The sequence below is a fragment of the Mauremys reevesii genome, linkage group 3 (assembly GCF_016161935.1).
Source record: "Mauremys reevesii isolate NIE-2019 linkage group 3, ASM1616193v1, whole genome shotgun sequence".
In the NCBI taxonomy this organism is placed as follows: domain Eukaryota; kingdom Metazoa; phylum Chordata; order Testudines; family Geoemydidae; genus Mauremys; species Mauremys reevesii.
In genome coordinates, this window is record NC_052625.1 from 86,142,434 (window position 1) to 86,160,869 (window position 18,436).

General features: G+C 42.9%; 1 protein-coding gene across 13 annotated transcripts in view; it reads right to left on the reverse strand.

Moving 5' to 3' along the window:
* LOC120400888 (centromere protein J-like) overlaps nucleotides 1-18,436 on the reverse strand; it is a 124,520-nt gene that overhangs the window by 103,972 nt on the left and 2,112 nt on the right. For 11 of the 13 annotated variants that reach the window (XM_039530157.1, XM_039530166.1, XM_039530155.1 and 8 more), the window contains 4 exons: nucleotides 12,267-12,529; nucleotides 9,619-9,834; nucleotides 6,282-6,491; nucleotides 944-1,095 (listed from right to left, as the gene is read on the reverse strand). In XM_039530157.1, coding sequence (XP_039386091.1) covers nucleotides 944-1,095; nucleotides 6,282-6,491; nucleotides 9,619-9,834; nucleotides 12,267-12,513 — 825 coding nt within the window. In that variant the 5' untranslated portion in view covers nucleotides 12,514-12,529. Of the gene's footprint in view, nucleotides 1-943; nucleotides 1,096-6,281; nucleotides 6,492-9,618; nucleotides 9,835-9,988; nucleotides 10,088-12,266; nucleotides 12,530-18,436 lie in introns of all 13 variants that reach the window. The other 2 variants (XM_039530167.1, XM_039530168.1) reach the window with 2 other exon arrangements.

Here is an 18,436-nt window from a genome sequence, read left to right on the forward strand (position 1 = left end):
TCTCAGGTGATCTGCTTGAGATAAGAGGCTTGCATATGGAGGATCCAACCCTCTGCAGTGCTCTTTAGCCCACCAAACCAATTACAGGACATGCTGCTCAGTGCTCCCCAGCCATGGATAGATTTTTATGGCACTGAGAGGTAAAAGCTGCACAAGTTACTGTTGTGATCAATGAGGCCTTGATCTCAGTTGAGGCCTGTAGGTGCTACTATAATACAAACAACAATAATAATAATAATGAGTCTAATATATTCTTCTGAGGTGGAGAGGAAAGGCCTCTGTAAAAATGCTTTAAGATAAGACTCCAGACAAAGGGAAGCAGACTAAAGAGCACAACATTGGGGCCATTTATATGGTGCTCCCTGCCCCTTAAGTCAGTGGTTCTCAAAGCCAGTCCGCCGCTTGTTCAGGGAAAGCTCCTGATGGGCCGGGCCGGTTTGTTTACCTACCGCATCCGCAGGTTCAGCCGATTGCGGCTCGCCGCTCCAGGCCAATGGGGGTGGCAGGAAGCAGCACAGGCCGAGGGATGTGCTGGCCACCACTTCCCGCTGCCCCCATTAGCGTGGAGCGGAAAACGACAGCCAGTGGGAGCCGCAATCGGCCAAACCTGCGGACGCGGCAGGTAACAAACTGGCCTGGCCCACCAGGGGCTTTCCCTGAACAAGTGGTGGACTGGTTTTGAGAACCACTGCCTTAAGTGACAAGTGATATATTGCTATTTTAGATGAAAATGCCATTAAACATCAACTACAGAAGAAGTCTGTTTTATTAAAGTTAGCTTGACTGATACACATCTTTACTAATTAGTATTCAGTCTCTATTCTTTTGACAATAACTTGCTGCTTTTCTAAACTACAGGTAAACAGTAGAAATTTCAGAATTTTTTTTTTTAAATCACAAATATATATATCCATTAATCAAAATACAGAAATGACATTCTTACCATATGCACAAAGGGTATGAAGAATCCAAATTTTGCTAATCCAAGAGCACAAACCCATAACTCAAATATACTATCCTTCCATAAACTCAGATCTATAATAAAACCTCTTAAGGGTGATGTCTGAAAGTTTTCAACAACACTTGGATGTCTTCCTTTAAGAAAAAAATAAATAATTAAAATAAAATTATATTTACCATTTACTTACACACATTTTATATAATGTACATATTTTAAGCAGAGCTCTCACTACTAGGACTCAGAAGCTTTCATTTTCTTCTTGCATATATACATTCTTTTTCTCTTCATGTAAGTATGGGACAAGCCCAATACAGGAGAAGTCTGATATTATAGTGACCAACATACATTATGTCGTGTTTTTGCTCTCATATATGATCCAGACAACTTGAGGATAAGCAAAGGCAAAGTTTTTATGAAGAATCCTACAGAATCATAGAAATGAAGGACCGGAAGGGACCTTGAGACATCATCTAGTCCAGTTCCCTGCACTGAGGCAGGACTAAGTACTATCTAGGCCAGTGATTCTCAACCTATTTATTATTGTGAGCTGCATATGCAGCTCACAATGTTACCTGGGCCGCAGGTTGAGAACCACAGCAGCCCCCCAAACTCCTTAAAGACCTCTATGCCCAGCACCCCAGCCCCCACCCAGAGACCCCTCCACAGAGTGGGGCCAGGAGCAGACCCCACTGCAGGGCTGCATGGCAGGGCAGCCCTGGTGGCCCCAGACCCCACCGCATGGGGCAGAGCATCCCCAGACCCCGCCACGCTGCGCAGGGCAGGGCAGGGCAGGGCAGGGCAGGGCAGCTCAGCAGCCGAGACCCCCAGACCATGCCGGGCCAGGGAGCAGGGCAGCCAGGACCCTGGACCCAGACCCTGCCGCACAGGCCTTGAGGCCTTTAGCACACAGCTGGGCTGCAACTGTGTGCTAATTGGGCCACATATGGCCTGCAGGTTGAGAACCACTGATCTAGACCATCCCTGACAGTGTTTGTCTAACCTGTTCTTAAAAACCTCCAATGACAAAGATTCCACAACCTCCCTGGGTAATTTGTTCCACTGTTTAACTACCATTACAGTTGGGACATTTTTCCTAATTATCTAACCTAAATCTCCCTTGCTGCAGTTTAAGACCATTACTTCTTGTCTTTTCCTCAGTGGTTAAGGAGAAAAATGTATCACTCTCCTCTTGATTTTACATACTTGAAGACTATTATCATGTCCCCTCCCTCAGTCTTCTCTTCTCCAAATTAAACAAACCCATTTATTTCAATCTTTCCTTATAGATCATGCTTTCTAGATCTTTAATCATTTTTGTTGCTTTCCATCTGGACTTTTCCCAGTTTGTTCACATCTTTCCCAAAGGGTGGTGCCCAGAACTGGACACAATACTCCAGCTGAGGCCTTAACAGTGCTGAGTAGAGTGGAAGAATTACTTCTCATGTCTTGCTTTGCACTCCTGCTAATATATCCCAGAATGATGTTCACTTTTTTTCAACAGTATAACACTGCTGACTTGTATTTAGTTTCTGGTTCACTATAACTCCCAGATTCTTTTCTGCAGTACTCTTTCCTAGGCAGTCATTTCCCATTTTGCATTTGTGCAGCTGATTATAAACTTATGCTCTATGTGCAAATCCTGCATTTTTCCCTAGTCGCTAAGTGGCTAAAGTGGATGGAAGTAGAAAACTGAAATTTAGTGCTCATGTTTTTATTCTGAAAATGGGAAGCACTGCTCTCTACCATCTTCATGTGTTCCCCCAGCCTCCTAACCCACAGTCCCTCCCAGTTCCAAGTTCCTCTCAATTTCCCCAACTAGACTGTTACCCTCCATGCCCCTTACTCAGTTCAGCAGCTACAACAGCACTTAGAGGAAAGGAAGCACTTAGAGGAGAGGAAAGTGATCAGGAACAGTCAGCATGGATTCACCAAGGGCAAGTTATGCCTGACTAACCTAATTGCCTTCTATGAGGAGATAACTGGGTCTGTGGATGAGGGGAAAGCAGTGGATGTGTTATTTCTTGACTTTGGCAAAGCTTTTGATATGGTCTCCCACAGTATTCTTGCCAGCAAGTTAAAGAAGTATGGGCTGGATGAATGGACTATAAGGTGGATAGAAAGCTAGCTAGATCGTCGGGCTCAACGGGTAGTGATCAATGGCTCCGTGTCTAGTTAGCAGCCAGTATCAAACGGAGTGCCCCAAGGGTCAGTCCTGGGGCCGGTTTTATTCAATATCTTCATTAATGATCTGGAGGATGGCGTAGACTGCATTCTCAGCAAGTTTGCATATAACACTAAACTGGGAGGAGTGGTAGATACGCAGGAGAGTAGGGATAGGATACAGAGGGACCTAGACAAATTAGAGGATTGGGCCAAAAGAAACCTCATGAGGTTCAGTAAGGACAAGTGCAGAGTCCTGCACTTAGGATGGAAGAATCCCATTCACTGTTACAGACTAGGGACCGAATGGCTAGGCAGCAGTTCTGCAGAAAAGGACCTAGGGGTTACAGTGGACGAGAAGCTGGATATGAGTCGACAGTGTGCCCTTGTTGCCAAGAAGGCTAACGGCATTTTGGGCTGTATAAGTAGGGGCATTGCCAGCAGACTGAGGGACTTGATCATTCCTCTATTCAACATTGGTGAGGCCTCATCTGGAGTATTGTGTCCAGTTTTGGGCCCCACACTACAAGGAGGATGTGGAAAAATTGGAAAGAGTGCAGCAGAGGGCGACAAAAATGATTAGGGGGCTGGAGCACATGACTCATGAGGAGAGGCTGAAGGAACTGGGATTGTTTAGTCTGCAGAAGAGAAGAATGAGGGGGGATTTTATAGCTGCTTTCAAATACCTGAAAGGGGGTTCCAAAGAGGATGGATCTAGACTGTTCTCAGTGGTAGCAGATGACAGAACAAGGAGTAATGGTCTCAAATTGCAGTGGGGGAGGTTTAGGTTGGATATTAGGAAAAACTTTTTCACTAGGAGGGTGGTGAAGCACTGGAATGGGTTACCTAGGGAGGTGGTGGAATCTTCTTCCTTAGAGGTTTTTAAGGTCAGGCTTGACAAAGCCCTGGCTGGGATAATTTAGTTGGGAATTGGTCCTGCTTTGAGCAGGGGGTTGGACTAGATGACCTCCTGAGGTCCCTTCCAACCCTGATATTCTATGATATTCTATGATTTAATCTGGAGTCAGCAGCAAGTCAGTTTATATTTGTACAAATTTTAAATCATTTTAAAAGTTGTTCTACATGTGAAAACAGCTTTGAACAAATATGGCCTTGCTAGAGCTGCAAGTAACAAGAGAAGGGAAGAAACAAGAAAAAAAAAACGACTTATATCCTGGCACTTGAAAGCAATATGGCAATATGATGACTCAAAGTTAGGATTTTTTCAAAAGCTCAATGGCAGGGAAAGTTTTTAAATACCATAATTTCAAAAGGTTTTTCCCAACATCCCAGAAACCTAGCAGATGTGGCATGTGAAATTTCAGGGAAACTATTTTCTTTTAGAGGAAGCTGGACATTGAAAATTGGGATTATAAGGGAAAGATCATTTTAACTATTTTAATAGAGCAGCTACCATCTCTCTATAACAATTAAAGAGCAAATACTGGAAACTCATTAGCTTTCAATTTTGCTTTATAAATTTAAAGTTAAACCTGCAAGCAGCCCAGGTCTGAATTTTCTTTCTCTCTCTTTTGCTTGCTACAACTATGGATGTTTCTTTCAGACTTAAGTTTCTACTTGAATGTCTAATTTTTTTTTTAATTTAGCCTGGTATTTTCAGAGCAGCCTAAGGGTTTTAGATACCCAAATCCTATTGAATTTCAATGGGATTGAGATACCTAACGCTATTAGGCTGCTTTGAAAAATCTAAGTTTAAATTGTTAAAGAAAACCAACCACAAAATATATTGTTAAATGCAACATGACATTTTGTTCAAAACAGCTTACTACCACAGCAGTCAAAGAAAAGACTGGACAAGGAAACTGGATTCTTCTTGTTGAAAAAGAAATCAGGCAGAGTGATAGAAGCAAGTACAGTAGTTTTGACTCTCCAATTTCCCTATCCACCTTATAATGTAGTTTATTCTAAAAGGAAAGTAAGCAAATCATAAAAGTTTACTTAAAAGGTCTGAAGTAAATAAAGGTAATGGGGCCAGATTCACCAGTATGCACCAGCTACTCTATATCAGCCCATCATCACAAAACACCCGTAAATCCAGTTTCACTGGTTTACACCTGCTTTATGTTGTTAGTGTACAATAAATCATCCAGAGCCTACTGATGAATCTTACGCAGTATATTTACATGAAGCACTTATATGCATTATTTTTAGCATAAAACCTGGTATTAACTTTAAGGCCATTTAATAAATATTAAGTTTATTAATTTCAGAACAGATTCTTTCTGAACTGAGAACGTATTTTCTCATTTATAAAAAAATGGTAGACCCAATGTGAAAGGCATTTACACTTAGGTCACAGAAAATCCAGGTATTTTTCAGACAAACCCAGAAACTCTTTATGAACCACATGTGAGATGGAGAACAAGAGCAACAGACCACGATTTGAAAGCCCCTTTTTTAACCACTTGAATAGTCTGAAGAGTCAGTAAAATTCAAATATAATTCAAGTAACATCCAACAATCAAGAAATTAATCATAAAAGTTAAGCAAGTTATAACATTATGGATCCTAGAGTGAAAATGCTTGCATAAAGCAACCCAAACTGAAAGCATAACTGCCGTCATAGACCGCTGATCTCCAAAACATAAGTTGTTGGCATCCTTTCGTCTGCGAGAGACAGTGGGAACTGCAGCCTATGCTGTAGATGGTTTGCAATATCTCATGTGACTGAATAGGTCAATCTGAGATCTGCATGATCTTCGGCAGTTTTTGCAAATATATGTATCTTGGTTGGGAGCTGCTTGCTTGAAGAGAAAACATAAGAGGAATCTCACATTTCCTATGGTATCACAATTAAAGAAAGAGAATTTCCATGAAAAAATGTGAAGCCCCAACATATTTTAGTTCTGACCGTTGTATTGTTACTATCCAGTTTTTAAAATCTGAACACCAAAGTTATGACTTCTGTTGGAGTCAACCTAAGTAGAGTGGGTGAAAAATGAGCAAGGACTTCAAGATTTGCCCAGTGTTAGTACTTCCTTCTCTTTCACAAGATTATACCCTCTGTTTCATATTTTCCAGAATTATCTTAGCTAGAAAGCATATCAGTTGATGAAGAATTTTGAGTTTTTATAACAGAAACACAGGAATAACAAAAATGAATCTAATTTTTAACAAAATTTCAAAAAGAATGACATACGTTTTTCAAGTGGTCTGTATGCAAACCCAGCAAAAATACATATTGTTAGAATTCCACAATACACACGCAGACTAGTTCTCCATCCAAATGCCTTGATTAGGTATCGATGCACCTGATTCTGTACCAGTGTTCCTGCTGCCCCTCCAGCCATCACAATCCCAGTTGCAAATGAACGCTTTGTGGTGAAGTAAAGGCTCACCATTATCAAGCCTATCAAAAACAAATAAAAATGTGAAAAGTTGAAAAGGAAAAAAACTGTTTTACATTAAAAAAATAAAATTCAGCTATTCCCTATTCCCTTCACCCTCATCAATGGCAACAGAAGGAACAACCCTCTCAGGAGGAGAGGACGGGGAGGGACGAGGCAACTTGGCTGAGACAGTGAGGGGGAACCTCACACAGAATGCTCTATTTCAACCACAAGTTGGGATCAATACAGGAATTGGTCCCTTTGGGCTTAAAATATAAGAACAGAAGAGGCCCAAGAGCAGTTTGTGGAGAGGGATACAATGACATCTGATGCAAGGTTCCATATGCCCAGATAAGCATTAGAACTTCAGGATGTTTCTCAGAACCAACACCAAACTCCAAACGTTTGGCATTCTCTTATCACTGGTTTTGTATGTACAGTGATTTTGCAACTGTGATAGTGGCTTTATGCATGTTCCTATGTTTTTGCAATGTAATGTCATTATGATGAAACATCAGTGTGTATTGTTACAACATCATGATACAATATATATGGTAGACAATGTGGGATTTAATGGATTTTTTTTAATTTAGTCTTCTAGGTCAGTGGTTCTCAACCAGGGGTACATGTACCCCTGGGGCTATGCAGAGGTCTTCCAGGGAGTACATCAACTCATCTAGATATTTGCTAGTTTCACAACAGGCTACATAAAAGGCACTAGCAAAGTTAATACAAACTAAAATTTCATAAAGACAAAATGAAAAAGTCAGCAATTGTTCAGCAATAGTGTTCTGTGACAGTTTTGTATTTTTATGTCTGATTTTGTAAACAAGTAGTTTTTAAGTGAAATATAAGCTGGGGGTACACAAGACAAATCAGACTCCTGAAAGGGGTACAGTAGTCTGGAAAGGTTGAGAACTACTGCTACCTAAAAATTCATCAAAATACATACAAAACACTCTACTGCCTAGAGCAGTGGTCCCCAACCTTTTTCCAGACGACTAGCCACCGAGGACCGTGGCCAGCGGACGAACATCTGCCGAAATGCCGCCGAGAAGTGGCAACGTCAATAGGCGTCACCGCCGACAAGTGGCATAATTTCGGCAGCGACGCTTCTGGATGACGCTGCTTGTCAGCGGCATTTCAGCGGATGCTCATCTGCTGGCCAGTACACGGGCCCATAGAGATGCCCCGGTGGGCGCCATGGCGCCCGCAGGCACCGCGTTGGGGACCACCAGCCTAGAGGGTTGATAACCTCATTTTATACAGAGCATCATCCATTAGAATATGTTTTGCATGTTGGCAACTATATGCAATCTAATTAAGTCTAGAACAGGAAACAATATTGAAAATTCAACAGGAAAAATAGGGGTTTTTTTCCATTTAAAAATACTAATGCTCTTTGTGAAAAGTCCATGACATTTGTAATCTTTTTCACTTGTAAAACAAAATTAGTGCCTATGCTTAATTAACATTACAAAGGAAGTCCTCTATCCACAGAGCTGGTACAGAAGGAATAATATTTTCACCATACTGCCCAATCAATGTGCTTCAACCCTGCCTCTGAAAGACCATCTCCATAGGTGAGTGAGGTCATTCAGCCTCTAATCCAATTCCATTATTTGTCTCTCAGCTGAGACTACCAAAAAGCATGCCAATCAGTGTCACTGTTTGTGAAGTGGACACTTGGATACATACTGTCAAGGCTAATTACCACTCTGGCACCGTGAGTGCAGAAGGTGGGGTCCTGCAAGGATTCTAAAAATTAATACTGGCTTGTATTAAACTCCTAAGGTTACAGCTTTTTTCTGTCCTTGGATTGGTAGATGCTGCCACCATCCAAGTGCAGAACCCCTTTGAGAGCCCAGGAAGGTGCACTTGGGAATTCCTTCCTGTGGGGTACCCTCAAGCCCTTTCACATACACTCCCTCCTCTGAGGAGGAGCTGAGAAAGAAAAAAATGGAAATCAGCTGTTGTCACCAGCTAATTAACCAACATGTACACAAACCTCTTAAAATACAATAAATCAATTCTGTTCTTAAAAAAGGTAAATTTTATTTAAAAAAAAGAAAGAAAATACATCTGGGAACTCAGGCTATTGCTAGATTTTAAAAGAGCAACTACAAGGATTAAGCACCAAGAATAGCTTTCTTGAGGTCCAGCTTAAAGGTTAAAAACAAAACAAAAGCACCTGGGGTTAGCACAGAAGAATCTACAAGCCATAAAGAAATAAAAGAGATAAACCTAATTGTGTCTTCCTAGACATTTCCTGAACTACTTACATATCTGGACTTTTAAATGAGTAGTTTCTAGGTATAATACTGATGATTTTTTCATACCTAGGCCAAAGCTTCTTACAGCATAGCTGCTGCCCTGTCCGCTTCTCTCTGGGAGAACAACCCGACAGACAGACAAAAGGGGAGTTTTTTCTTAATTTTAAAAAGTTCTAGCCTTCCCATTGGCTCTTTTGGCCAGGTGCCCACTCACTTCCTTTTATCTATGCATAGTAGTGAGACTTTTTAACCCTTTACGGGCAGAGCAATTAAAGAACAGCTACTAAGAGGGATTTTATAGCTACTGGCTGGGTGGGTGTCTATAAAAGGGAGTCCCCCTCCATCCCCCCACACACTTCATTTATCACACATACTCACTAGTAAATGATCTGAGAATATAAATACATTTCACATAAACCTGCACAAAACTGTAAAATGTTAATGATTTTTATCAGTACCAATATGGATCAAATTTGAAATAGCAAAATAGATAGGAAAGACTTTATATTTCATTATTAATCCCATAAATCATCTAGTTCCCAAGGCTTTTAAAAAAATCTTTATTATAATTTCTCTTGCACACATTTAATGATCATTAGTATTTTAGTATGGAAAAAAGGAATATCTTAAGAACTGTATTGCCCATCACAAATGCAAGATGCATGCATCCAATTCATATTTTTGAATGAAGAATGTGTTTTCTTCATTAGGTCATACAATTTTATCCTCCACTTTTTATTTAAGCAGTGGAAGGCGAAACTTAAAAACAAACAAAACACTGACAGTCATTAATTTTTAAAAATTATTTTGTGTGTAGCTTGCTGCATTTTGCCTAAGATCCTGGTCTACTGGTAAATAAATATAATCAAGTTACCTGGAGTAGAAGCAAAACTTGATCCTACACCTACTAGGATTCCATGGGTTAAAAACAGAACACGTATATCACCAGCATAAGATGAACAAACAACACCTAACATGACAACTAGAGCTCCAAATATTGCTACTTTGATGGCTCCATATTTCTGCAAAAGTTTTCCAGAAACGGGACCAAAAATCATAATGAAACCATAACTGACTGATCCAATCCAGGCTGAAAAAGAAAAAATATAATTTTGCAATTAAATGTATTAAATAAAACCATAACAATGACACCAGATTAAGTGCCAGATACTCCACCTCGTTCAGCTGGCATAGTCAATGGATGTATGCTGACATTTTTATCAGCTGAGGATGTACATACTTACTACTTCCAAGATATACTTGTACTTCTATCATCAAATACTGGATACTGTGGGTACTAGGTGCCCTCTACTTTCACTGCAGCCTCAGCACTTCACAAGGTTCTGTTTAAAATTTCTAATTATTATATCAGTGCATATTATTAACATTTAAAAGCAATTTCAGAAATAATAGCAGAAGTAGCTCAAGGTGGCTTAAATCACAGCTTTTAAAATCTTTCACAAAGGGAAAATGTATTAAATTACATTGTGTTAAACTAACTTTACAAATATAGCAAATTAATAACTTAGTATTTACTTTGTACTTCTAGTAAAAAAATCAGAGAGATTACACCAGAGGCATGAAACTCATTCAAAGCAGAGAAACAAATTCTACTTGCAGTTATAGGCAGTAGGGGCCAGGATATAAATGTAGACTATATGCTACCCTCAATCCCACCACTGAGAAAATATGTTCCCATTTCGGGTCACCACTACCTCCTTCCCTTTGTTTTTCTTCCTTCCCCATTTTCCTTTCTTCCCCTCTCCTCTCTTCCTGCATTTTTCGTGTTCTTCCCTCTGGCATTTCCTTACTTTCAGCAACTCCCAAACACCACTTGGTCTTTTGTGCCTACCTACACACCTGTTTTGGGCTGAGTGACCCAAGGTGAGAAGTCATAAATTATCAGGGACCCAGAATATTAACAACTACTTAGCACTATGTAAATGTAATAACAAAAAAACCCTGTATTTATAATGCAGTATATTGATCACAGATTTCTCTTTATTTCTGTAATAAGATCAAAATTTAATACCATAATGTGAACGTTATTATACTTTCAATCATTTAAATTTTAAATTTAAAAGTCACCAAAAAGTTCTAACAAAGTTACATCATTCATTTTTACATGATTCCCACAAGTTAAACATTGGTTGAGGCTATATTAGACGACACTGGATTGGCCCATCTGTAGGTGTTTGATTCTGCCCCAGGGAAGTTAGTGAGAGCGTTATCATTGAGTTTCAGTGAGAGCAGGATCAAGCCCTACATGATTTTTTCTAGAAGCCTGCTGAGGTGAGACACAGGCAACACCTGCACTAGGTGTACCATTGTGTCTTACCCCTGCATAGAGGACATAAGGGTGAGGGGGCTGGCCTTTCTTGTGTCCTATTCCTCCCTTGTGCATCTGCCCAGGGCCAAGGGTGAGGCACAATCTGGCTCCAGAGAGTAACAGACCCTTGAGCAATAAACAGTATGAGTTTATAACAGCCAGACAAACTTACAAATCTAACTGATTTTAATAAGATAGTAAAACTAGTGGATGAATAGAAAAGAGAATATAGTATATTTGGATTTTAGGGTCTTACGAAATCCTAATAAAAATGTAATGTATATTGGTTCAGCTGTGAGCACTAACATATAGCGACTGGATCTCTCCCCAAGTTCCAGTCACTTTATGCTACCCTTTATGATCAGAATCTAATCACAGCTGCCCAGCACAGAATTCTCCCAAGGCTACTCTAACTTGCATTGTGGCCATAGAAACTGACACTTGAGAATAAAGAGCTGCCATCAGATCCTTAATGACCACCCAATCCTGTGATAAAACGATCTAAGCCTAGGACAGAAACTGGTCCATAGGCTGGCAATCGTCTGAAGCACTGTGAACAGATCAAAATGTAATACAGCAATGTATCCATTTAGGGAAGCAGGTGTCTAGGTGCTGCCAGGGTTGACATTAGAGTCAGACTTAATTGATACCTTCATTAATAATATAGAAGTGAACGTAAATAACACCTTAATGAAATGTGCAGGTGGTACTACATTAGGAGGCGTTCCAAATACCAATGTGGACAGAGAAATGATACAGTGGGGGACCAAAAGTGGTTACCAAAGATTAACAGAAAATAACAAAATAAAATTCAGCTTGCAAAATGTAATACATTTGGGAAAAATAATCTGAAACATACATATTCAATTAGAAGAAGAAAACTGGAAAGCAGTAATTTTATGGGAGATCTAAAGTGGTATTCAATGAAAAAAAAAGTCTTCATATGTCGCTGTATTTAACTTTCTAATCGTTCTCATTCCAAGCATAGGAATATATTAAATACCACAAATATCACGGTAAATTCAACCACCACAACATGACAAAAGGTGAAGGTGATCACTTTAGTGGTAACAGCAGAGAGTAAATTAGGTGAGTTTTCAACATGACATGGTATCAAAAAAGACTAATTTAGTTTTGAGCTACCTGTACAGAAACATCAAGCCTTGGTTTCACATTATACATGGATGACCTACCTGTTCGTGACCTACTTGACTGGAAAGTCTCCAGTAGGGAAATCATGTACACACCAAAAGCGTTGTGGAATCCACTGACAAGCAAAGCATGAGTACATGCAGCCAGCACCACAACCCAACCCCAACCCCCATCTGGGGGAGGATAGAAAAATGACGACTCTTTCTGGAGATTATTGGCATTATCATCTTTCTCCAATCTGTGCATGGCATGATGCAGCACAGTACGTATCCTTCTCCCTTTAATCATGACAGGAAATTACGACCTGTATACAAATACATTATTTTAGTCTTAAAATGTAGTTTGATTAAAAATGTACAACACAAAAGAAAATTAAATATATTTATAATACTGTACAAAAACAAAAAGTCTGTTACTATAGAAATGTCTTGTCATGATGAAACTGAGAAACAGAAAAAATCTACTACTATGTCTAAAAATCACACACTAAAATCTCTTAGCCCTGGTCCACACTACGAGTTTAGGTCGAATTTAGCAGCGTTAGATTTGATTTAACCCTGCACCTGTCCACACGACGAAGCCATTTTTGTTGACTTAAAGGGCTCTTAAAATCGATTTCTGTACTCCTCCCTGACGAGGGGATTAGCGCTGAAATCGACCTTGCTGGGTCAAATTTGGGGTAGTGTGGATGCAATTCGACGGTATTGGCTCCAGGAGCTATCCCAGAGTGCTCCATTGTGACCGCTCTGGACAGCACTCTCAACTCAGATGCACTGGCTAGGTAGACAGGAAAAGCCACGCAAACTTTGAATTTCATTTCCTGTTTGGCCAGCATGGCGAGCTCAGCGGTGACCATGCAGCTCTCATCAGCACAGGTGACCATGGAGTCCCAGAATTGCAAAAGAGCTCCAGCATGGACCGAACGGGAGGTACTGGATCTGATTGCTGCATGGGGAGAGCAATCCATGCTATCAGAACTCCATTCCAAAAGACAAAATGCCAAAACATTTGAAAAAATCTCCAAGGGCATGAAGGACAGAGGCTATAACAGGGACCTGCAGCAGTGCCAAGTGAAACTTAAGGAGCTCAGGCAAGCCTACCAAAGAACCAGAGAGGCAAACGGCCGCTCCGGGTCAGAGCCCCAGGCATACCGCTTTTATGATGAGCTGCATTCCATTCTAGGGGGTGCCCCTACAACTACCCCAGCCCTGTGCATGGACTCCGTCAATGGATTCTCACGCAACAGGGATGTGGATTTTGGAGATGAGGAAGATGATGAGGAGGAGGAGGTTGAAGATAGCGCACAGCAAGCAAGTGGAGAAACCGTTTTCCCCGGCAGCCAGGAACTGTTTTTCACTCTGGATCTAGTACCCTACCAACCCACCAAAGGCGGGCTCCCAGACCTAGAAGGTGGAGACAGGACCTCTGGAGAGTGTACTTTTGAAAATATAATACATGGTTTAAAATCATGCGTGTTTAATGATTAATTTGCCCTGAAGACATGGGATGCATTCGCAGCCAGTACAGCTACTGGAAAAGTCTGTTAACGTGTATGGGGATGGAGCAAAAATCCTCCAGGGACATCTCAATGAAGCTCTCCAGGATGTACTCCCAAAGACTGTTAGCCACGCAGTGGGGAGAGGGTTGAAGCGATCATCCCAGAGAATTGGTGTGGGGGTGGGTTTAGTTGGGTTTGTGCTGCATGTTAACCCAAAAACCGCAGCCCCTCCTTTTAAATGGCCAACCCAATGGGTGCTTGGTATGTGAAATGAGAGCGCTGCTGTTTGAAACCATTCCCACGTTATGAAGGTTAAAGAAGCCAAAAGACTGTGGCTTATCATGGCTGCCTGCAAGCCGAATTCTGCTGCCCACCAGCCCTGCGTGTGTGATCTCTCACACCAAACCGGCAGGCCCTCAATATAAGAGGCAAAATGCAACCTTGTAAAGAAAGCACACATGCTATGTAATGTTAACAGCTTGGTTCACTGAGAAAGAGTCTACCCATTGTTCTCTAAAATGTGTCTTTTTAAAGACTACTCTCCCTTTTTTTTCCTCCAGCAGCTGCAAATGTTTCGATGCTCCCCATATCATCTCCATCCCAGAGGCTAGTGGAGATTAGAAGCTGAAAAAAAGGCACTCATGATGAAATGTTCTCTGAGCTCATGCAGTCCTCCCTCACTGAAAGAGCCCAGCAGAACGTGTGGAGGCAGACAATGTCAGAGTGCAGGAAAGCACAAAATGAACGAGAGAACAGGATGGATGCGCGAGAGGACAGGTGGCGGGAGCAAGAGGAGAGGTGGCGGGAGCAAGATGATAGATGGCATCAGTGTGATGAGAGGAGGCAGGAAGCAATGCTTAGGCTACTGGAAGATCAAACTGATATGCTCCGGTGTATGGCTGAGGTGCAGGAAAGGCAGCAGGAGCACAGACCGCCACTGCAGCCCCTGTGTGACCAACCGCCCTCCTCCCCAAGTTCCATAGCCTCCTCACCCAGACACCCAAGAACACGGTAGGGGGGCCTCTGGGCACCCAACCACTCCACCCCAGAGGACTGCGCAAGCAACCAAAAGCTGGCATTCAATAAATAAGTTTAGAAGTGCCATGTGGCCTTGTCCTTCCCTCCTCCACCACCCCATCCGGTGCTTCCCTCCTTCTCCACCCCTCCCAGGCTACCTTGGTAGTTATCCCCCAATTTGTGGGACTAATTAATAAAGAATGCATGAATTTGAAACAACAATGACTTTATTGCCTCTGCAAGCAGTGATCAAAGTTGGGTGGGGAGGGCGGTTGGCTTACAGGGAAGCCAAGTGAACCAAGGGGGCAGGTTTTCATCAAGGAGAAACAAACAGAACTTTCACACCATAGCCTGGCCAGTCACAAAACTGGTTTTCAAAGCTTCTCTGATGCGCAGCATGCCTTGCTGTGCTCTTCTAACCGCCCTGGCTGTGCGTAATCAGTGGCAGGCGATTTGCCTCAACCTCCCACCCTGCCATAAACATTTCCCCCTTACTCTCACAGATATTGTGGAGCACACAGCAAGCAGTAATAACAGTGGAAATATTGGTTTCCATGAGGTCTAACCAAGTCAGTAAACTGTGCCAGTGCGCTTTTAAACGTCCAAAGGCACATTCTACCACCATTCTGCACTTGCTCAGCCTATAGTTGACCTGCTTCTTACTACTGTCCAGACTGCCTGTGTATGGCTTCATGAACCATGGCATTAAGGGGTAGGCTGGGTCCCCAAGGATAACTATAGGCATGTCAACATCCCCAACAGTTATTTTCTGGTCTGGAAAGTAAGTCCCTTTCTCCAGCTGTTTAAACAGATCAGAGTTCCTGAAGATGCGAGTGTCATGTACCTTTCCTGGCCATCCCACGTTGATGTTAGTGAAACATCCCTTGTGATCCACCAGTGCTTGCAGCACCATTGAAAAGTATCCCTTTTGGTTTATCTACTGGCTGCCTTGGTGGTCCTGTCCCAAGATAGAGATATGCGTTCCGTCTATCGCCCCACCACAGTTAGAGAATCCCATTGCAGCAAAGCCATCCACTATGACCTGCACATTTCTCAGAGTCACTACCCTTGATAACAGCAGCTCAGTGATCACATTGGCTACTTGGATCACAGCAGCCCCCACAGTAGATTTGCCCACTCCAAATTGATTCCCGACTGACCGGTAGCTGTTTGGCGTTGCAAGCTGCCAGAGGGCTATTGCCACTCACTTGTGAACTGTGAGGGCTGCCCTCATGTTGGTATTCTTGCGATTCAGGGCAGGGAAAGCAAGTCACGAAGTTCCGTAAAAGTGTCCTTACACATGCAAAAGTTTCGCAGCCACTGGGAATCTGGCCAGACCTGCAACACTATGCGGTCCCACCAGTCTGTGCTTGTTTCTCAGGCCCAGAATTGGCGTTCCATGGCATGAGCCTGCCCCATTACCACCATGATGTCCACATTGCCAGGGCCCGTGCTTTGAGATACGTCTGTGTCCATGTCCTCATCACTCTTGTCACAGCGCTGCCGTCGCCTTCTTGCCTGCTTTTGAAGTTTCTGGTGCTGCATATACTGCAGGATAATACGCGTGGTGTTTACAGTGCTCATAACTGTCACGGTGATCTGAGTGGGCTCCATGCTTGCCATGGTATTGCGTCTGCAGGGAAAAAAGGCGCAAAACGATTGCCTGCAGTTGCTCTCACGGAGGGAGGGGCAACTGATGACATGGCTTATAGGGCTGGCTTATAGGGAATTAAAATCAACAAAGGGGGCAGCTTTGCATCAAGGAGAAACACACACAACTATCACATCAAAGCCTGGCCAGTCATGAAACTGGTTTTCAAAGCTTCTGTGATATGTGGCGCCTTGCTGTGCTCTTCTAATAGCAAACAGCCTAGTCAGCAAACGGCGCCAATGAGATTTTAAACGTCTAAAGGCACATTCTACCACCATTCTGCACTTGCTCAGCCTATAGTTGCTCCTTACTACTGTCCAGGCTTCATGAGCCATGGGAGCAAGGAGTAGGCTGGGATAGGTGCGACCACGTGGTGCTGCCAGCTTGGAGAGCAGCCTGAGGCAAAAGCCTCCAGCTCGCATGATATTCCAGGCAGGACTTGAATCTCCATTAGACGAAACTTAAAGAAGAGAATGACCTGGAGTCACTCCCATTTATGTCCAGGCGCCCCTAACCAACCTCACCGAGGCCGGCCAGGAGCACCCATGTCTGCCCAGGTGCCCCAGACCAATCTCACCAAGGCCGGCCAGGAGCACCAGTGTCTGCCCAGGTGCCCCCGACCGACCTCACTGAGGTCGGCCAGGAGCAACCAGGAGACAGCAGCAGATGGTGCAATACGGCTGCTAACCGTCTTTGCTAACTTGCAGTGAGCTGAGCGGGCTCCAGGCTTGCCGTGGTATGTCGTCTGCACGGGTAACCCAGGAAAAAAGGGATTTTTTGCCGTTGCTTTCACGAAGGGAGGGGGGCCTGACGACATGTACCTAGAACCACCTACGACAGTGTTTTTGCCCCATCAGGCATTGGGAGTGCAACCCAGAATTCCAATGGGCAGCACTGACTATGGGAACTGTGGGATAGCTACCACAGTGCAACACTCTGAAAGTCAACACTAGCCTCGGTACTGTGGATGCACTCTGCTGACTTAATGCACTTAGTGGGGACACAATCGACTGTATCAAATCGATTTCTAAAAAATTGACTATTAAATCGACCTAATTTCGTAGTGTAGACATACCCTTAAATATAATATGATTATTTCATGACATCACTATAGAGCAGAGTCAAGGTTTTTTGAGTGCTCTCGTACATTTCTATACCTTTACATAAGTTTAACCTTAAGTCTGAACTTCCTGGGTTTATATAATTACAATTGCTTCAACTTCTATAACACCTCCTCCTAAACTACTGGTGCTCTCGCTGAGTTAGTGTAGGGCTAAGCTCTGCTACTGCTGCATCAATCAAAGGGAACCAAATGGCACTATGAAGCAGGGCAGGGCGTTTTTAGAGGCTAGATCCATAAAGGGTCTAAGGCATTGCCCAGTGCAATTCACAGCCCCAAGTGAGGCATGTAGGCTCTCTATATAATGCATGGGGAAAGTTAGGTGCCTACGTTAGTCAGTGGGAAATGTTGACAAAAGGAGTGGGGCCTAAACCCTCACCCCTCAAAGGTAGTTAGGTGCTTAACTTTAGGGTTTAGGTAGGTACTTCCCTTTGCTTGGGATTCAAAGCCATGAACCCTCCCTGGGTCTTAGGCACCAAAGCCAGCTCAATTTTTCCCACTCAAAAAAAACCGAGAGAGAGAGAGCACCCCCACATTCCGGCCAATTGGTTAAGGCACTCCGCTGGGATAAGAGAGACCTATTTTCAAATCCCCATTTGAAGCAGAGACTTGAACCAGAGAGATTCTCATTCTGTGAAGAGACATTCTCTCTCTCTGGGGCCCATTGCTTAATTTGTTCTACAAAGTGGCACAGCTCCAACAGGAGGGATTGAGAGAGACCCACCCAGGAATACCCATTAGGCTGGTGATTAAAGCACTCAGTTGGGAGTGGAGACTCGTTCAATTCCCTGCTCCAAATCAGGCAGAGTCTCTCACACTCCAGGTGAGTGTGGGCTACTATAACACTCATACTTCAGCTAGCCCCAAAAATTCCTGATCTGCTTACCCCCAGCTGTCTCATGCAGGTTAGGCATGCTCAAAGCAT